The following is a 21,526-nucleotide window of genomic DNA, read 5'->3' on the forward strand; positions in this document are numbered from 1 at the left end:
AATAGAAGTAATCCGTCAGGACAAGAGAAGTAATCAGTGTAGTCGCAGGGAATAGTCCTCTGCTCCACCCAACCTGAGAGCAGGGACCAATCATAGCAGAGTCTGGCACCGCCACATCTGTACAGTAGGCATACATATATATAATCATAATCCATTTCATTTCTGAGCGCCTTTCTAAACTCTCAAGGTCACTTTACAGTCACAGGATCAGTTTTTCTGTGGGTGAGCAGTGGCAGCCACACGCGATAGGGCCAAAACTACCAGCAAAAAAAAAAATATATATAGTTCGCTGACAAAGCGATAAGAACTGAAAGGTCCGACACCTTCCAAGAAGTACAGATGACGGCTGAAGAAACCTTCTCATCGATGGACCACTCCTGTACGACTGAGAGCTTACACAGATGTATTCCTTAAAAAATGTACTGGGCGAGGCTTATAATCAGGTGTGCTCTTTAGTCCGAAAATTACAGACGCTCCCCTACTTACGAACATTCGAGTTACGAACAACAGTACATACGAACGTTTTTGTAGTAACGTGTTTTTCTAAAGCTGCATTGAATATTTATGTAGTCCTAAAACTCAATATTCTGTGGGTCCTGGAATTCCAGTGACAATGACAAAAACCCTGGCACTGGAGTGGACACATTTTTGCGCATCGTCTGGCAAGTGAATGAGTTAAACTCACACTGATTTGAATCAGTTATCTCTGTGGCTTTTGAATTTGAAGGGAAATGTGAACCGCGTTCAATGGCCACTCACTGCTTGTTTCCTTTGTGTTTTTGCAGTTGATCATTGACACGCCAACCAGTCCAGTCACCAGCGGACTGCCGCTCTTCTTTGTCATCACAGTTACGGCCATCAAGCAGGTGGGAAGCCGAAAAGCCTGATGTCATGCCGCGCCGTGCTCTCCTTTGTCACCATCCGTCATTGGACCATTCTCTATTTCTCAGGGTTACGAGGACTGGCTGAGACACAAAGCCGACAACGCTGTCAACCAGTGTCCTGTCCATGTTCTGCAACGTGGCAAAGTGATCCGCAAGCAGAGTCGCAAACTGCGGGTACGTTTGTGTGCATATGCCTGGCCGACTCGAACAACGTGGCCATTTGCCTCATACCAAAGCCAGGTTTCATTCCTCTTAGTCATACAGTATACAGTGATACCTTGGCTTACGAACTTAATTGGTTCCCAGACAGAGTGTGTAAGGTAAAAAGTGTGTATCCCAAAAAATAATTTCCCATAGGGAACCATTAAAATGAGAATAATCAGTTCCCAGGTCCCCATAAAACATAATTTTCTACTTTCCAAAGCCTTAAAACTACACAAAATATACCTTATTTTATGTATAATAAATGTGCTATGGTATTATAATATAATATATAATATATAATACAGTAAAGTCTCGTTATATCGATATCGGATATATCGATAGTCCCGGTTATATCGATATTTTTTCGGACTCCCTTGACTATCGATATAACGAGACTTTACTGTATATAATATATAATATATAACATAAAATATATAACATATAACATATAACATATAACATAACATATAACATACAACATATAACATGTAATATGTAATATATAATATAATATAAAGTAAAATAAGATACTATACTATACTATACTATACTATACTATACTATACTATACTATACTATACTATACTATACTATACTATAATAACATAAAATATGTGGTATTGTAATCACGAAAACTTTATCACCGAAGTTATTTACGACTAGAACATGCTGCACAGGAAGCGCTCATTAGCCATGTTTCAAATTAATCACCTCATGGAAAAGAATGTCTTATTGCTTACAGCTGTTGGCGCTCAGAACGTTCCAGGGGCGTGGTATTCTAATCAAGAAAACTATGTTTTACTAATGTATCACTTTAATTTGCATATACTCTCAATAAATAGCTTGGCAGAGGGCTGCAGAATTCAGGCGTCTGTCATGAATGGCTGCGTCTCCTACCGGCAGTAAAAGACAATCTTTCTGTGTTCGAGCCGTTGTCCGCAGTGTCCGACCGAACATCTCTGACGGGGTCACAAATGCATTCAGACACACATTTCGATATTAAATCCCTCTTGGCCGTCTTTGCCTCAGGTGGGCGACATCGTCTTTGTAAAGGAAGACGAATCGTTCCCCTGCGATCTCATTCTCTTGTCTTCATCCCGGGACGACGGCACCTGCCATGTCACCACAGCCAGTTTGGATGGCGAAAGCAGTCACAAGGTGAGTTTGAGCATTTACGATCATTCTGGACCGCGTCAAGAATCTTTGATATTTCCTCCACTTTCCTCCAGACATACTATGCAGTGCAGGACACCAAAGCTTACAACGCCGAGAATGAGGTGGACTCTGTCCACGCTACCATCGAATGTGAACAACCACAACCGGATCTGTACAAGTCAGTCAAACCTACTCCGGCGTATACCAGCCAGGAATTCATATTGCCAGACATATTTCTTAATCCCTCTTTAGTAGTGCTTTTAACAAATGTCAAAAGAAAAGAATAGGGAATGAAACCAAAAATACTGAAGATACTAAAAGGAGAGGAGTAGCAGTACCTTACAGTGCAGGGGTTTCTGAAAAACTACGAGTCCTTTGGCAAGACAAAATTCCGACTTATTTCAAAGCGATAAACACTTTAAGGCAAAAATTAGTCCATCTAAAAGATAGGCTGCCAAATAAAAAACACAGTCATGTAGTTTATTCAATACATTGTAAAAATTGTCAATTGTAAAGAGCAATAAATTGGGGAGACTAAACAAATTCACAAAAAAAGACTTTATCCACATCCCAGGGATAATACTGGTGGGCCTCAATCGGCAGTACATATCCATCTAAACGCTAGCAACCACTCCTTTGAGGACAATGAGGTTAAAATCTTCGCGAAAGAAAATAGATGATTTGAAAGGTCATAAAACAGCAAAACCCTTCACTAAATCGCCATGGTGGGGTGTGGTTCAATTTGGATCGCTCATACAAGCGACTTCTTAGGCAACATAGGCTTAATTATGCTGATGAGGTGATACCAGAGCAAATGGGGCAATCAGGCCAGTCGTAGGCCCCATACTCAGGCAGGACAATAGAAGTAATCGGTCAGGACAATAGAAGTAATCAGTGTAGCCGCAGGGAGTAGTCCCCAACCTGAAAGCAGGGACCAATCATAGCAGAGTCTGGCACCGCCACGTCTGGACAGTAAAGATATATATATATAGGGTCAAAACTACCAGCAAAAGATTTTAGTTTGCTGACAAAGCCTCTTGGATAAGAAGCGAAACGTCCGACACCTTCAAAGAAGTACAGATGATGGCTGAAGAAACATTCTCATCGATATTTCTTCTTATTTTTTTATTTTTTTTTTTTTCTCAATAGGTTTGTTGGTCGCATCAACATTTACATGACGAATGAGCCAGTGGCAAGGTAATATAACCATGTTTTCCTTTCACAAGTTGCCGTGCATTCTCGGCGATAATACCCTCACTCACACTGTACCCTGCTAGCTGCTTTTCATTAATCCAAATCAGAAGTGGTTTTTCAACGTCTTCTATTGCCTGAGACCGTTGCTTAGAAAACAGAGAAACACTCTTAGCCGCACGAAGCAATGGTCGACTTAGCATACTGCTACTGGGACGCTAAGTCACACAAACGCACATCTTGTTCGTGTTTTTTCAATGATCTCCTTTGTCTGATCGACCGTAATTTTCTTTTGTTTCCTCTTCGGCTTAACACTCGCCTGTGGTGGGGTCTTTTTCGGTCCCAAAAAAGCAAAAGTACTCCACTCGATAACAAACCACGTCAAACCAATAGAGAGCTAGCTAGCTACCTAGAGCTAGTTATTTTTTGTCGCGAATATTCATGCCATTTTGAATTTGATGGCTGTCAAAATACAATATAAGGAAAAAAAACGTTGCCAGAGGTCTGACCAGCGCTTTATCGGCACGTCGCCACAAGAAAAACCAAAACCCGAGCAAATTCGGGAATGGCGCTCACATCCTATTTTCAATTCCCAAATAAATTTGAGTATGGCAGTGAATGACTTCAAATTGTTGGTGCTCGCAGGCCTTTGGGATCCGAGAACCTGCTTCTCCGAGGAGCCACGTTGAAGAACACAGAATACATTTATGGTAATGGAACAAAATGGCGGAAGATTTCAACCATCATATTTGTTCATGTGTTTTGTCAGTCCTCCCCTCAAGAAAAGGTTCTCATCCCACAAATATGTCTGCCATTTCCTTATTTCAGCAGTTGCCATCTACACTGGGATGGAAACCAAGATGGCTCTTAACTACCAGTCCAAGTCTCAGAAACGCTCTGCAGTAGAAAAGTAAACTTTTCTTTACATTCCTATCAATGCAACTACAAAAAAAGACAACTACAGTGATACATTGGCTTACGAACTTAATTGGTGCCCAGACAGGGTATGTAAGGCGACAAGTGTGTATCCCAGAAATTATTTTCCTATAGGAAACCATTAAAATGAGAATAATCCGTTCCCAGGTCCCCATAAATCATAATTTTCTAATTTTCTAAGCCTTAAAACTACACAAAATATACTTTATTTTATGCATAATAAATGTGCTATAGTATTATTATTAAAGAAATAAACTGTACTATACAATAAAGTCATTTTATTTACCTTTGTGATGGTCGTTGAAGGCTTGATGGAATGGAGTGACCGGTTTCATCAGCATGAAACATTTGCTGAGGAAGGTAGCCTTCTTCTTTCACCATCTTGAGGAATGAACCCTTGGAGGTGCTTTCTCTGCCATAATTTTACCTTGTTCATCATCAATTGTGTTCTGTTTAGCTGGGTTGATAGCTTTTTGCATCGAGTGTACAGATGGCTTGTGCGGGTTATTTGTGGAGCCTGATTGATGGGATATTTTAACCTTGCAGTCTACACTCTGCTTTTGAATTATCGAAGTTGAAACGAGTTCAAATTTCACTGTTTTCTATCGATTTTGTTACTCTCCCTCTGTCGTCTGCCTGTCTCTTTAATATTTACCCCCCGCCCCCCACTGCTGCATTCCTGACCAATCACGTGGCTTTAACCAAAGACTGGGGGCGGGGAATGGAGGACAAAAACAGTCCGCCATGTTGTTGGTAGGAGAACGGGCTCGTTCGCCAACGTCACATCACCCATTGTTGCGCTCCGTGTGTATCCCGAAAAATAGTTTGTATGCCAAGGTAAAATGTTCATAAATGTAACGTTCGTAAACTGAAAGGTTCGTAAGCTAATGGTTCGTAAACCGAGGTATCACTGTACATTGGCTTGGATATCCAAACACATTTTGTGCAGAGGATTTAATTAGTCTGGTGATTTAACCGGTTTTGTATTGGCAGGTCAATGAACGCCTATTTGGTGGTCTACCTATGCATTCTCATCAGCAAGGCCTTTGTCAACACAGTGCTAAAATATGCGTGGCAGGCTGACCCAATCAGAGACGAGCCCTGGTACGATCAGAGAACTGAAGCAGAGAGGCAGAGAAACATTGTGAGTCTATCACACTACCGCTTATTTCTTGATCTTGACGTTTTTTGAACACTTCTCACCGTCTCCTCATGCCTCTGCAGGTGATCAGGGCCTTCACAGACTTCCTGGCCTTCATGGTCCTATTCAACTACATTATCCCCGTTTCCATGTACGTCACGGTGGAGATGCAGAAGTTCTTGGGTTCCTATTTCATGATGTGGGATGATGAGATGTTTGACCAAGAGCTTGGCGAGAGAGCCGTGGTCAACACGTCAGACCTTAATGAAGAACTGGGACAGGTTCTCCGTTGTCTTGCCGTTTTGTGTGATAGCATTTCTCCAGTTAGCATGTTGATCGATGTAGCCTTGAAATCTTCTCTCCAGGTGGAGTATGTGTTTACTGATAAGACGGGGACGCTGACGGAGAACAACATGGAGTTTATCGAGTGTTGTGTGGATGGACATGTTTATGTCGCCCAAGCGATCTGTAATGGACAGGTGACCATACAACCCTTGTGTGTTTTGTTTTCATCAAATGATAGTGAAATCAATAATCATAATAATCATTCTAATAATTACAATTAATTCCAGGATCCCTTACTTCCTGCATTCCTATTTTTGTGTATTTAGGTTTTGCCCGGTGCAGATAGCATGGACATGATTGACACATCACCAGGTCCTGAGGCCAGGGTAAGTGAAGCCACGTGTCGACTGTTTTGTCCGCAGTACAGACGCTCCCCAACTTACGAACGAGATACGTTCCGGACAGTCGTTCGGAAGGCGCATTTGTTCGTAAGTTGATTCAGTGCTATATTTAGTATGGGATGTATGTTTATGGCTTATATAAGTAGGTTTAAAGGACAACTGACGCTCCAGACAAAATCACTTCAAATGACTTCCACTGAGCGTATTTTACAAAGATTCCTCGGCATATAGCTATATTTTACGTTTCCATTCCATCGAGCCATAAACGACCGTCACAAAGATAAATAAAATGTCTTTATTATACAGTACAGTTTATTTCTTTAATGATAACACCATAGCAAATTTATTATACATAAAATAAGGTAATTTTAAGTCTTAGAAAATTAGAAAGTAGAAAATTATCTTTTATGGGGACCTGAGAACGGATTATTCTGATTTTAATGGTTTCCTATGGGAAATTAATTTTTGGGATACACACTTTTCGCCTTAAACACTCTGTTCGTAAGCCAAGGTATCACTGTACTCGTGTTGCCTGTCAAAACCAACAGGAGCGCGAGGAGTTGTTTTTCCGTGCGCTGTGCTTATGCCACACTGTGCAAGTGAAAGAGGAGGAGACGGTCGATGGCATCAAGCAGGGGATCCACCATGGCAAGTCCACTTCCTTCTACATCTCGTCGTCTCCGGATGAGGTGGCGCTTGTCGAGGGAATGAAGAGGTGGCCAACATGCACATACATCCTTCGATTCAAAATATTTCAGGATCTTTATTTAAAATATGCGCATTGCATGCAATATTTTTGTTTTGCCCTAGACTTGGCTTCACGTATCTAAGACTCAAAGACAGTCACATGGAGATCCTGAACCGAGAGGAAGAGATTGAGAGGTTAGTTTACCTTCTTGATACTTTTTAAAAATATATATTTCAGTTTCTCTGCAGGACTAATAATTGGTTTAGCCAGCAAAGGGATAAAAGTAAGAGGAAAGGAAAGGAAGAAATAGAAAAACAAATATACAGGAGCTGCTGTAAAGGCAGCCACTCTCGCAACGCCATCTTGAAGACAAAAAAACTAATAATATGACACAACACAAAATTAGCTTGGAGTTGACTATCTAGCTATTAGCTCTAGAGCTTTATAGGTGGCTAGCTATCCAGCTAGCTATCTGTTGGCTATCTATTAGCTATGTACTAGCTGGCTGGCTCGCTTTTTACCTGTATTTAATAATGACATTCAGTGTATTAGCTAACTAACTAGCTATAAGCTATAGAGCTTTCTAGGTGGCTATCTATTAGCTATCTACTAGCTTGCTGGCTAGCTTTCTATATGTATTTAATAGTGACATTCAGTGTATTAGCTAACTAACTATCTAGCTATTAGCTATAAAGCTTTTTAGGTGGCTAGCTATCTGTTGGCTATCTATTAGCTATCTACTAGCTGGCTGTCTAACTTTCTATTTGTATTTTATAGTGGCATTCAGTGTATTAGCTAAGTAACTATCTAGCTATAGGCTATAGAGCTACCTGGGTGTCTATTTATTAGCTATCTACTAGCTGGCGAGCTAGCGTTCTATCTATTAACTTCCGGGTTGAGTGAACGCTGGCATGTGTGTCCGCCGCTGCTCACCCATAGAAAAACGTATCCTGTGACTGTAAAGTGACCTTGAGAGTTTTGAAAGACGCTTATAAATGAAATGTATTATTTATATTATTATTATTAATAATAATAATAATAATTGCATCCAATGTCGTTTTCCCCCCTCCCCCATCCTCACCCTCCAATCAGATTTGAACTCCTGGAAGTTCTGACCTTTGACTCTGTCAGAAGGAGGATGAGCGTCATTGTCAGGGCCAGTAGCGGTAAAATCAAGATATTCTATTTTGGTTTACCTCATCATCACATTGACATATTTAATCCATTTTATACGTTTTTTTTTTTGTTTTTGTTTTTTTGATTTGCCCATCCATAGGTGAGCTGTACCTATTCTGCAAAGGGGCAGACTCCTCCATCTTCCCAAGAGTGATATCAGGCAAGGTCGATCAAGTCCGAGCTCGGGTGGAGCACAATGCCGTGGTGAGACTAGACTCGCAATACACAAAAACAAAAATCCACCTGATATCGATCTATCACTTCTGAATTCATCATCTGCCAACTGAATTTCCTCCAAGGAGGGTCTTCGAACGCTGTGCGTGGCATACCGGCCGCTCAGTCCGGCGCAGTACCAGGAGGTGTGCTTACTTTTGAGTCGAGCCAAGTTGGCACTACAGGACAGGGAGAAACGTCTGGCGGAGGCTTATGACGTGATTGAGAAAGACCTCATCCTGCTAGGAGCCACCGCCGTAGAAGACAGGTAGGTGATAGCTACTTAGCTAATACACTGAATGTCACTATTAAATACAGATAGAAAGCTCGCCGGCCAGCTAGTAGATAGCTAATAGATAGCCAACAGATAGCTAGCTAGATAGCTAGCCACCTAGAAAGCTCATTAGCTAATAGCTAGATAGTTTGTTAGCTAATACACGTAATTTCAGCATTAAATACAGATAGAAAGGTAGCTAGCAGGCTAGTAGATAGCTAATAGATAACCAACAGATAGCTAGCCACTTAGAAAGCTCAATAGCTAATAACTAGATAGTTAGTTAGCTAATACACTGAATGTCACTATTAAATACAGATAGAAAGCTCGCCGGTCAGCTAGTAGATAGCTAATAGATAGCCAACAGATAGCTAGCTAGATAGCTAGCCACCTCGAAAGCTAATATTTAGATAGTTTGTTAGCTAATACACGTAATTTCACCATTAAATACAGATAGAAAGGTAGCTAGCAGGCTAGTAGATAGCTAATAGATAACCAACAGATAGCTAGCCACTTAGAAAGCTCAATAGCTAATAACTAGATAGTTAGTTAGCTAATACACTGAATATCACTATTAAATACAGATAGAAAGCTAGCTAGCCAGCTAGTAGATAGCTAATAGATAGCCTAACAGATAGGTAGCTAGATAGCTAGCCACCTAGAAAGCTCTATAGCTTATAGCTAGTTAGTTAGCTAATACAGTGAATGTCACTATTAAATACAGATAGAAAGCTAGCTATCCAGCTAGTAGGTAGCTAATAGATAGATAACCAACGTCTTGGACCAAAACTCGACCTTTGCAGACTCCAAGAAAAAGCAGCAGACACCATTGAGTCCCTGCACAAAGCTGGAATGAAGGTTTGGGTGCTGACCGGCGACAAGATGGAGACGGCAGCCGCCACTTGCTACGCCAGCAAGCTCTTCCACCGCAACACGCAGATCCTGGAGCTGACCACCAAGCGCACAGAAGAGCAGAGTCTTCACGATGTCCTGTTTGATCTGAGCAGAACCGTCCTCAGGCAGCATGGCGGCATGAGCAGGGACATTTCTGGGTGTGTTTTAAAATATGTCCCTGATTTTTGGAAGTACAGTGATACCTCGGTTTACGAACCCTTTGGCTTACGAACTTTCCGGTTTCCGAACGCTACATTTATGAAAACCTTGGCATACAAACTATTTTTTGGGATACACACGGAACGCCACAATGAGTGATTTGTCGTTGGCGAACGAGCCCGTTCTTCTAACAAGAAAATGGCAGCCGACTGTTTTTCTCCTCTATTTCCCGCCCCCAGTCTTCGGTTAAAGCCACGTGATTGGTCAAGAACACAGTGAGTGATAAAATGGATAGAAAACAGTGAACTCGTTTGGACTCGTTTCAACTTTGATAGTTCAAAAGCAGAGTGTAGACTGCAAGGTTAAAATATCCCATCAATCAGGCTCCACAAAAAAACAGCAAAAGCCATCTGTACACTTGATTCTAAAAGCTACCGACTCAGCTAAACAGAACACAATTGATGAGGAACAAGATAAAATTATCGCAGAGAAAGCACCTACAAGGGATCATTCCTCAAGATGGCGAAAGAAGGCTACGTTCCTCTCAAGTTTTTAATGCTGGTGAAAGCGGCCACTCCATTCCATCAAGCCATCAACGACCATTCACAAAGGTAAATAAAACCACTTTATTATACAGTACCGTTTATTTCTTTCATTATAATACCATAGCACATTTATTATACATAAAATAAGGTAATTTTGTGTAGTTTTAAGGCTTAAAAGTAGAAAATTATGTTTGATGGGGACCTGGGAATGGATTATTCTCATTTTAATGGTTTGCTATGTGGAATTATTTTTTGGGATACACACTTTTCTCCTGACACACTCTGTCTGGGAACCAATTAAGATCGTAAGCCACTGTATAGCAGCTGGAAGTCGCATAGGTAGCACACCGAGTGTGATCTTGCGGAATTGTGACTGCAGTTTATCGGGTGACTACCTGGACTATGGCCTCATCATTGACGGAGCAACTCTGTCGACGGTAATGAAGGACTCCAACTCGGGAAACTACAAAGAGATTTTCTTAGAAATTTGCCGCAACTGCAGCGCCGTCCTCTGCTGTCGAATGGCACCGCTCCAGAAAGCGCAGGTACGGTACCAAGGCACAACCTTTGTGTCGAAATTGACCGATTTTTATTTTCTAAAATAGAGGAGGAAAGGTTGACACTTGTAAAGGAGGTGTTGTATTCTGATTTTTGCCCCTTTCTAGATTGTGAAGCTGATCAAAACCTCCAAGGAGCACCCAATCACACTTGCCGTTGGAGACGGAGCCAATGATGTCAGCATGATCCTCGAAGCTCACGTTGGCATCGGTAAATTTCAAATATCGGAGCATTTCACGGTACCAAATACAGTGATACCTCGGCTTACGAACCCCTTGGCTTACGAACTCGTCGTAAGTCTAGCCGGATAGTACCTGTAACTGACCTTGTCACTTAGGTATCATGGGTAAAGAGGGACGTCAGGCGGTGAGGAACAGCGACTACGCCATTCCCAAATTCAAACACCTGAAGAAGATTCTCCTCGTTCATGGACATTACTACTACATACGCATCTCTGAACTTGTACAGTACTTCTTTTACAAGGTACCTTTGGTGTAGATTCCGTGTTATATTCATGAAAGATGCAGGATAGACCCACCCGGTTTCTGCTTTTTCTTTCCCGCAGAATGTCTGCTTCATTTTCCCGCAGTTCCTCTACCAGTTTTTCTGTGGTTTCTCACAACAGGTAGAGGTGCACTCGCACTAGCGCAGCTGAAGCCACAAATGTCTCACTCATGGAATTTCTCTTCACTTTCAGCCACTCTATGATACAGCCTACTTGACACTGTACAACATCAGTTTCACTTCCCTGCCCATTTTGGTCTACAGTCTCATCGAACAGCACGTCAACATGGACATCTTGAAGAAGGACCCGTCCCTGTACAGGTTGGAGCTCGCCGTAATTGACTTACTGACTCTGCTCATCTGACATTGGTGCTTTCTGAGTGACAACAACACACACACACACACACACACACACACACACACACACACACACACACACACACACACACACACACACACATTTGTGTTTTCATGTTTTCTGGGGACCACTTTTCAGATCAAACCAAACACACACACACGCATTTGTGTTTTCATGTTTTCTGGGGACCACTTTTCAGATCACTGACACAACCACACACACACACAGACACACACATTTGTGTTTTCATGTTTTCTGGGCACCACTTTTCAGATCAAACCAAACACACACACATACGTGTTTTCATATTTTCTGGGGACCACTTTTCAGATCACTGACACAACCACACACACACACACACACACAGACACACACATTTGTATACGTGTTTTCATATTTTCTGGGGACCACTTTTCAGATCACTGACACAACCACACACACACACACAGACACACACATTTGTATTTTCATGTTTTCTGGGCACCACTTTTCAGATGAAACCAAACACACACACACACACACGCACATTTGTGTTTTCATGTTTTCTGGGGACCATTTTTTGGATCAAACCACACTTACGTGTTTTTATGTTTTCTGAGGACCACTTTTCAGATCACACACACACACACGTGTTTTCATGTTTTCTGGGGACCATTTTTCGGATCAAACCACACACACATGTGTTTTCAGGTTTTCTGGGGACCACTTTTCAGATCACTGATACAAACACACACCCCACACACGTATGTGTTTTCAGGTTTTCTAGGGACCACTATTCAGATCAAACCGCACACACGTATGTGTTTTCACGGTTTCTGGAGACCACTTTTCAGATCACTTACAAAAACACACACACTAACGTGTTTTTATGTTTTCTGGGGACCACTTTTCAGATCATCACTTACACAAACACGCACACACACATACGTGTTTTCATGGTTTCTGGGGACCACTTTTCGGATCAAACACACACACACACACATTTTCATGTTTTCTCATGACCACTTTGCAGATCATAAATAATCATATATTGACTGTAATTTGTTACTACCACCTTTTTCTTGGTCCGAAAATCTACTTTCCAATTTCACTTTGAATTACTGTATTTGCTTCGGTTTTAAAGTGTTGCCATTGTCCAGTCATTTCTGACATAACAGTAACCGTTCCGTAGAATACAGTAAACTGGATGAACTGTATTCAAATACAGTTCATCAGTTTACCGTATTCTAAATCAAAAATAGCTCTCTCCAATGACCTCATCAAATCCTGATATGGACCTTCTGCGTCTGGAGACAATGAAGTATCGATGAGTACCTGTAGATGTTGTTTTTAACTCACGTTCACGGTTTATCTTGACCTTCACAGGGACATCGCCAAGAACTCATTACTACGGTGGCCCTCCTTCATTTATTGGACTCTCTTAGGTGTATATGATGCCATTGTGATGTTCTTTGGTGCTTACTTCCTGTTTGACAACACCACCTTTACCAGCAACGGACAGGTAGCGACAGCCGTGTACACAATAACACACTTGGTTTAGTCTAGTGTGAGTTCTCATTAAAATAATAATTGTAATATTAATAATAATAATAATATTTTTATAATAATAATAATAACAATAATAATAATTGGATTGTATTAGCCTTTATTAGTCTCGTAGTGGAGGAATTTACATTTCACAGCAGCAAAGTTATGGAAGGAAGAGGAAAGGAAGAAGTAGAAAAACAAAACACAGGAGCTGCTGTAAAGGCAGCCACTCTCGCGGCGCCATCTTGAAGTCAAAATAACAAAATAATATGACATCACAAGGACAAAGTCATTCAATCTTAAGCACTTTCTGTACCCTCTTTAGTGTATGAGGCATCTCTAGATGAAAAAGCAGAGGATCAAAGCGTCCTTTTCACCAGTGGATCGGGACGTCACAGTGAAATGTGCACGTCTGCTACAAGTTAAATGTATAAAGCAAACACGAAGCCGTAGCATCCATTGATGAAAATAGATTCTCTCAGATCTCCATTCCCACCTAACTCCGCTTCAATTCCGAGCCGCGACATGCTCCACATATGCATTATAATAACAATGTGGAAAGAGAATGGAATAATGGTATGTAGTCCAAGGTCATGACACAAGTCAGAAACAATTTAGAGTTTCAACGAGTTTAATCTTCGTTTTAGTGTCATGGCTTGATCTGCTGTCATGCCAGATGGGTGTTAGATGTCCGAGCTTTTCGACTGTCTTCTCAAATGTCACCACCATCTGTCTTGTTGCTCTTCATTATTGGCCAGCGTTACTATCCTACAAACTTTGTCGGCTTCTTGGTGATTTCTCTTTGCATCAGTTCTGTGTTATTAGTTGTTTTTTTTTTCCCCCCTGCCGCCAAACTGTGTTTCAGCTGTTATGATTTTCTTTTTCTGGCCTTTGTTTTGTTCTCTTCTTACCTTTCTGTTGCCTTTTCTTTATGCTTCTCCCAGCTAATGACAACCAACACACAGATGGTAAGCGTGCCCATGACTCACAATCAGCACTCACATTGCCTCATACAGAACCATCCATTAAAGGACAACCGACACCATTTTTTTGTTTCCGAACTGACATCAGAAAAACGTTTTATAGCATCTAAAATACCCAAAACTATCAGCATGTGTGGCTGATATTTTAGTCAAATGAAAAACACTAATAAAAATGACTTAAAGTGTGCTAAAACTGCAACAAATTGAACTGCAACACACACCTCATTCATGTTTCTCAATGATCTCCTTCTTCTCCTCGACTGTAATTTTATTTTGTGTCTGATTCGGCTGAACACGAGCCTGTGGTGTGGTCTTTTTCGGTCCCAAAACAGCAAATGTAACTGTAAAAAATCCATGAAGACGATCGACGTGTGCACTCAGTGAAAGGGGGTGTGCAAAGGTAGGCCGGCTGGGGCGCTGTTTGGTCGTGTGCTTTGTAGTTCTTGCGCGGAAGATTACACCGCCAGCCATGGTGGGGCGGCGCTCCATGTGTATCCCGAAAAGTAGTGCGTATTCCAAGGTTTAATTTTCATAAATTTAACGTTCGTAAAACGAAAAATTCGTAAGGCAAGGTGTTCATAAACCGAGGAGCCATTGTATTATCTGTAAAACATGGGCGGATGCTTGAAGGGTGACAAGATACTCAAGTTGTTCGTTCCTCCATTGTTCCTCCCTCATGTCGCTACTCACCATCTGTCGATTGATTGACTCATGTTGACTTTACGCACATTCGCCAATGATATTTTTTTGAGGTTTTACTATACAGCGTTTGTTTTTGCAAAATCAAAATGATTTCAGGTAGCAAACAACAACGCTAGTTTTTTTTTTGATTATTCTTCTCCTGACAGATGTTTGGAAACTGGACCTTTGGGACACTGGTCTTTACAGCCCTGGTCTTCATCGTGACGTTCAAGGTAGCCCGTATCCACGCAAGTTGCGCTCAGCCACATTGACAACATGTCTTTGTCCGCCTCCAGTTAGCCCTCGATACGCTTTACTGGACCTGGATCAACCATTTTGTAATATGGGGCTCACTTATCTTCTTCGTGGTGTTCTCTCTACTATGGGGAGGAATCATCTGGTAGGCGTTTTGGTCCTTCAGTCCTCATTTGACTCTGTAATGTTCTCTCTGATTGACATGGTCTGGTGTCCCGCAGGCCCTTCCTCAACTATCAAAGGATGTACTACGTCTTCATGCAGATGTTGTCCAGTGGTCCCGCGTGGCTTAGCATAGTACTGTTGATTACAGCCAGTCTTTTGCCAGATGTGCTAAAAAAGGTCATCTGGAGGTGTCTTTGGCCTACGACCACTGAACGTATACAGGTAAGCTCAGCAGTCGTTGCTGGAGTCATGCGCGAGTAACATCTTCCTTTTCCCCTGATTGAGCAGATTGGTTTGAAGCAATAATTGTGTGATTTCAAGTTTGGTAATACTGTGGCAAAGTCGTGTGAAATCGGTGGCTGTGGGTCAAAAGATGAAAGTGACTACTGTATTTTCCGGTTTATAAGGTGCACCCAGAACCTTGATTTTCTTTAAAAAAAAAATGACTGTGCCTTATACGCCAGTGCGCCTTTGTCAGAGACGTTTGATCGGACACTGTGGACAAAGACTCGAACCCAGAAAGATTGTCTTTACTGCCGGTAGGAGACGTACCCATTCATGACAAACGCCTGAATTATTCAGCCCTCTGCCAAGCTATTTATTGAGAGTATATGCACATTTTAGTGATACATGAGTAAAACATAATTTTCTTGATTAGAATACCACGCCCCTGGAACGTTCTGAGCGCGAACAGCTGTAAGCAATAAAACATTGTCTCAAACATTGATAAATTTGTAACCTGGCTAATGAGCTCTTCCTGTGAAGGAGTTTTAAGTCGTAAATTGCTTCGGTGATAAAGGAGTATCCCAAGTCCTAAATTCTGTCCAAGGACAGATCTCCTAGATGAAGATGACACCTTAACTTGCTGTGTCTGTTGACCTCAGATTGACCCCAGGTTGTCTGTGCTTCAATTGTGTATTCGAGTAACACATGTTGACTAAGCATAGAACATCCTTTAAGTGATCTGAGCTGTGACCTTTCTGCCCTTTCCTTATCACCTAACCTCCTGGCTCTTCCTTCCCAACCCCCCAAACCTGAAATTCTGCCCCCCCACCTGGCAGATGAAACGTCGATGCCTTGCCTCTCAGCCTTCCACCATCTTTATGCTGTCTCAGACCTCCAGCAGAATCAGTTTCTAATCCTACCCCCCCTGAGGTGACCCGTCCGCTGCTTTTCCTTTCAACCCTCTTTCACTTTCCTCTTTCACCACCCTGTTCCTTTTTTTGTTTGCATGAAACCGAAGTCATGTTTGAATTCAGTTGCGACAAATGTATTGCTCAACCTGTGGTTGTGATATATGTTCGTGGTTGCAGCATGTGACGGATAGTAGATCTTATGAGGAGGCCCAAGCCTGCCTGAGTTCTGACTCCTTGCTAGGTGGGCTAGCTGTCACGCAAGCCTAGAAGGGCTTCAGCATGGTAAAGCTACATTGTGTGGGTTTGTGTGGGTGTGGAGTGGGGTGTCTTTTGCTAATAAAATTCCTTTTTTTTCTTACATGAATGCAGTTCAAACTTAACTAGCAGGTGGTTGTGCATGTTTGGATCTTTGGGGTCAACACTTGTGTTTCGATGTGCATGGTTTGTTCATTCTCATTCACTCATTCACTGCCAGATGATGTGCATAAAAAATGTGGCCACTCCAGTGCCAGGGTTTTTGTCATTTTCACTCAAAAATGGCTGGCTGGCCTAAAAAAAAAATTACAGGCAGAGAGAGAGTGAAGTCGTTCTCCCAAAAAGAAAATGGCAGCCGACATTTTTTTTGTCCTCCACCCCCCCCCCCCCAGTCTTCGGTTAAAGCCACGTGATTGGTCAAGAACGCAGCAGTGAGGGGAGGTGGTTTAAACATTAAAGAGACAGGCAGACAACAGAGAGAGAGTGAGAAAATGGATAGAAAACAGTGAAATTTGGACTCGTTTCAACTTTGATATTTCAAAAGCAGAGTGTAGACTGCAAGGTTAAAATTACCATGAATCAGGCTCCACAAATAACCCACACAAGTCATCTTTAGAATTTGAAGAGTAGATCTGTACACTTGATGCAAAAAGCTATCAACCCAGCTAAACCGAACACAAATGATGATGAACAAGGTAAAATTATCGCAGAGAAAGTATGTACAAGGGATCATTCCATCAAGCCACCAACCACCATCACAAAGGTAAATAAAATGACTTTATTATATAGTAGTTTATTTCTTTAATTATAATACCATAGCACATTTATTATACATAAAATAAGGTATTTTTTGTGTAATTTTACGGCTTAGAAAATTAGAAAGTAGAAAATTATGTTTTATGGGGATCTGGATTGGATTGGATTAGATTTGCCTTTATTAGCCTCGCAGTGGAACGGATTATACTCATTTTAATGGTTTCCTATGGGAAAGTAATTTTGGGGATACACACTTTTCGCCTTACACACTCTGTCTGGGAACCAATTAAGTTCGTCAGCCAAGGTATCAGTGTATATTGAATAGTTTTCTCTGTTTTCCGATCCTCACACAGAACGCCGATAAAGTATACCAGGGTCAGCTTTCCGAGTTCACCCCCCTGTCGTCCATCCACGCTGCCTCCAACGCCGGCGGCCGCCGAGGTTCCGGCATCAACAGGAACTCGCCCAACCCGACAAGGTCTGAACCTTTCGCCAAGAAAGCCATGGTGACACGCTGGCAGAGGCCCCCAGATTATAGCACCTTTGCGCCCCCCCTGCTGGGATTCTACGATGTCAAGCGCACCTCAAAGCGGGCCTTCAGTAGATCTGGACCGGAGACCTTGGTCTGATTTTAAAAAGTGTCATCGAATGCTGTTCCAATGGACCGAAATGGCTTCCGAGTGGAGTTGTGCTAAGCTAATTAGCCGATGTCTGGAGAAACGGAAGCAAAGTATTGTGGGATGGCGATGGGAGAGGACGACATTCGCCCGTCGCGGCTTTGCAGCTCAATATTATCACTGGAATCCTGCGTACCGGCCCTTTAATTGTGAAGTGCAATTGGGTCGTGGGGATTTGTGGGGAGGGGTTTTAGTTTCTTCTAGTATTTTGATGCTTAAGCAGCCTTTGTCTTCTATGCAGACTGAAATTTGGATGATGAGCATCTCTGGCCCCTGAGCAAACATCTTCCTTCCTTCCTTCTCACCGTCCGTGTGATCTGTCTTTTTTAGGACAAAGTGGTCCTCCCTGCGTGCAAACGCATTGTCCAGAAACACTTTGTAGGACACAGCGCCACACCGTAAGGCAGTTGTCTGAAGGGCAGAGGCCTTTGTCTTGTAGACTTTGCCCTGTCCCTCGTCTAGCTAGCATCTAACGTCTATTTCCGCCTGTCTTGTGTTTTGCCTTTGTGTGGTAAACATTCCAATAGCATGTTCGTATCCTGCCGGTCGGCCGTTAACTAGTCAACCTTCTGTCGTGCCCCCCTTTTTTCCCAAAGAATATCCTCCTACCGGCAGTGGTCGTTGTGCTACTTTGCTAGCTGTCTCGTTGCCTTTGATGTTGTGGAGTGAATTCTACATACAGCGCTCATATTTACCGGCGGTGGAAAATGACAATGTGACATCATCAAGACGACAGCTGACCACCATGCCTGTTATGGTGAAATTTTGCTCACACACGAGATTTTTTTTGCTGAACTTTGACCCTGTGCATACCTGCCAACTACTCCGGCTTTGCCGGAAAAACTACTGTTTTCATTATCCCATTCCGGGTTACGGGTTAATAATGAAAATTATGGTTTCCAATCAAAACAATAAATCCAAAATCGTCAAAATGATAATAATAATAATACATTACATTTTAAGCGCCTTTCAAAGCTCTCAAGGACACTTTACAGTCACAGACAAGCGTAGGCAAAATAGAATACAATAAATAAAATACAATTATAAATCAAGAGCTACACAGAAAATGCCAAGGACACAATATAGTATTACAGTCACAGAGGCAAGTATTATTATTATTATTATTATTATTATTATTATTTATTATTATTGAACTAGCTTGACAACAGTGCTAGCTTTAGCTTCCTTTAGGTGTACTGCGCATGCGCCTAGTACCAGTCTTTCCTTGGAATCCCGTGACAGCTCATTTCTGCAATCGAGACTCAAAAGTTAGCGTCGTTTTTATCATCGTTCTGTAATGGCATCTTCCGTAGAAAAATCCACAAAAAAAGTGTGAAAAGTGAAATAAAACTACTGTCGTTTTGTAAGGAATACTCCCGAGCATTTCCAGGAGTTAGACTTCCGCTCAAGAAAAGGTGAAAATGACGCCAGTTTGTAATTTGATTTTCATAGTGGTCAACTTTGGCTAATAGCTGCTGGTATAAATGATTACAATTCCCGTATAAAATTTATAGTACGCCGTACATTATTTGAAATGATTTAAAAAAAAAAAGCCAACAAGCGGAAATGCAGGCAGCTTACTGCGCATGCGCAGTAACCTGGACCCCGGCGTATTACTCGGCTTTTCTGCGTTCAAAAGTTGGCAGGTAAGCTTGTGCATAAAATGTCTTCCTTTCCTGTTTTCTTTCACGCTATCCTCTCCAGCCGTTGCCTCCATGGCAACGTCCATTGCCGATGTGGTCCATTCTACGTGATCGCAACTTTGGATTCTGTTCACGCGTCATAGCCGAAGAAGTATTTCGGTGTACCTGTTGTCTCTGACTCAAAGCCTTTTGTCACTGCTTTCGGATATTTGTAGCTGCTTCCTGTTTAGGTGCCTCGTGTCGCTGATATTTCCGCGATTCAGGGCACACGTGTGGGTGAATGTAAACAAAAAAAAAATATATATATATATATATATATATATATATACAATATATATATATATATATATATATATATATATATATCAATCCGAACAACATTGGATTCCGATCCAACAAATCGCACAAAAAAAAACGTTTGATAACTTATGTGTTATGTAACTATTTGTAAATCAGGTTTTTATTTTGTATATATGCTGCAAGGACTGATTTAAATGCTGTCGACCAATGTTACAAACTGTGATTTTATTTTGAAATCATATATTTCTAACACGAGCGTCACTATTTTAAATTGTGTTGTCGCTAGCTTGTGGGGAAAAAGCAGTACGCTTACCTTTTTGTATCGATTATTGGCATATGCCGATAGCGAGATTGGTACATCAATTGATTTACAATCGTACGATAGTCTGGATACGGCACGAATGAAGTGGTTTGGGGAGAACGAAGAACTATTTTGAAAGGTTTTAGACAAATGGTTTCCGGAATAATGCTTAATATTTATTTTTGTTTTTGATTTTCCTTTTGCAACAATAAAAAAAAATCTCATTTTAATGGTTTCCTATGGGAAATTAATTTCTGGGATACACACTTTTCGCCTTACACATTCTGTCTGGGAACCAATGAAGTTCGTAAGCCAATGTATGTATTACTGTACAAGGCGAATCCAATCGAACCCAATTCTTTTGATTTTTCTGCTGCAATTCACCCGTTTTCCACTAAGGGGCAGCACAGTAGTGCCGTTTCAGCATTACCTTTTTACCCAGTACTTCGCTTCTAGATATGAACGTTTTTCAAATACATCACAAGTACATCATTCACTAAAATGTACTGGAATAGTCTCAAGTACAAAAAGGTACTTTTACCACGTTCTGTATTGGACCGATTGGATCATCACAGCCCATCTCTGAGTTCCTCTCGTCCTTGCCGGGAGTCATCCAAACGGTGAGGGTGCAGATTTTGTCCATCTGGGGTCAAAGGTCAGCACTGAAAGATGGAGTTTAGGGCACTACAATAAATCAGGGATGTATCTGGGCAAGTCTATGACGAGAAATAATAATAATAATAATAATAATAATAATACATTTCATTTATAAGCGCCTTTCAAAACTCTCAAGGTCACCAGGATAAGTTCTTCTGTGGGTGAGCAGTGGCAGCCACACGCGCCAGCGTTCACTCAACCCTGAAGTAACTCAAATAGACAAAAACTAGCTAGATAGCTAATAATAATAATAATAATAGTAATACATTTCATTTATAAGTGCCTTTCAAACTCACAAGGTCACTTTACAGTCACAGGATACGTTTTTCTGTGGGTGAGCAGCGGCAGCCACACGCCCCATCATTCACTCAACCCGGAAGTAACTCAAATAGACAAAAAGCTAGCTAGCTAATAGATAGCTAATAATAATGTGTCTGTAATTCTCCCCTCCCTCTTCTACCACGGATATCGAGCAATCACGTGCGGCTTTAACCGAAGACCGGGGGCCGGGAATAGAGGACAAAAAAAGTCGGCTCCCATTTCCGGCTCCTAGTTAGGAGCCGGCTCTGTTCTTTCACTTCAGAGATCCGGCTCTAAGAACCGGCTCGTTCGCGAACTACACGT

The 21,526-nt window shown here is 41.6% G+C and overlaps 1 protein-coding gene across 5 annotated transcripts in view; it reads left to right on the plus strand.

Moving 5' to 3' along the window:
- Positions 1–19,953, plus strand: part of atp11a (ATPase phospholipid transporting 11A) — a 35,075-nt gene extending 15,122 nt beyond the window's left edge. Inside the window, exons 4-33 of one of the 5 annotated variants that reach the window (XM_089021195.1) lie at positions 786–866; positions 951–1,058; positions 2,118–2,246; positions 2,318–2,421; positions 3,393–3,440; positions 4,080–4,144; positions 4,263–4,344; positions 5,364–5,514; positions 5,595–5,792; positions 5,877–5,990; positions 6,123–6,182; positions 6,746–6,912; positions 7,008–7,079; positions 7,978–8,051; positions 8,162–8,265; positions 8,361–8,542; positions 9,352–9,600; positions 10,526–10,691; positions 10,812–10,914; positions 11,042–11,187; positions 11,270–11,329; positions 11,402–11,529; positions 12,932–13,067; positions 14,038–14,061; positions 14,925–14,990; positions 15,054–15,157; positions 15,234–15,399; positions 17,678–17,802; positions 18,332–18,399; positions 19,706–19,953. In XM_089021195.1, the coding sequence (XP_088877321.1) occupies positions 786–866; positions 951–1,058; positions 2,118–2,246; positions 2,318–2,421; positions 3,393–3,440; positions 4,080–4,144; positions 4,263–4,344; positions 5,364–5,514; positions 5,595–5,792; positions 5,877–5,990; positions 6,123–6,182; positions 6,746–6,912; positions 7,008–7,079; positions 7,978–8,051; positions 8,162–8,265; positions 8,361–8,542; positions 9,352–9,600; positions 10,526–10,691; positions 10,812–10,914; positions 11,042–11,187; positions 11,270–11,329; positions 11,402–11,529; positions 12,932–13,067; positions 14,038–14,061; positions 14,925–14,990; positions 15,054–15,157; positions 15,234–15,399; positions 17,678–17,802; positions 18,332–18,383 (3,264 nt within the window). In that variant the 3' untranslated portion in view covers positions 18,384–18,399; positions 19,706–19,953. Of the gene's footprint in view, positions 1–785; positions 867–950; positions 1,059–2,117; positions 2,247–2,317; positions 2,422–3,392; positions 3,441–4,079; positions 4,145–4,262; positions 4,345–5,363; positions 5,515–5,594; positions 5,793–5,876; positions 5,991–6,122; positions 6,183–6,745; positions 6,913–7,007; positions 7,080–7,977; positions 8,052–8,161; positions 8,266–8,360; positions 8,543–9,351; positions 9,601–10,525; positions 10,692–10,811; positions 10,915–11,041; positions 11,188–11,269; positions 11,330–11,401; positions 11,530–12,931; positions 13,068–14,037; positions 14,062–14,924; positions 14,991–15,053; positions 15,158–15,233; positions 15,400–17,677; positions 19,002–19,705 lie in introns of those variants that run through there. The other 4 variants (XM_089021130.1, XM_089020871.1, XM_089020955.1 and 1 more) reach the window with 4 other exon arrangements.
- Positions 19,954–21,526: the final 1,573 nt, after the last annotated feature.

The sequence above is a fragment of the Hippocampus bargibanti genome, linkage group LG01, assembly GCF_051943395.1.
Source record: "Hippocampus bargibanti isolate YZ-2025 linkage group LG01, ASM5194339v1, whole genome shotgun sequence".
In the NCBI taxonomy this organism is placed as follows: Eukaryota; Metazoa; Chordata; class Actinopteri; order Syngnathiformes; family Syngnathidae; genus Hippocampus; species Hippocampus bargibanti.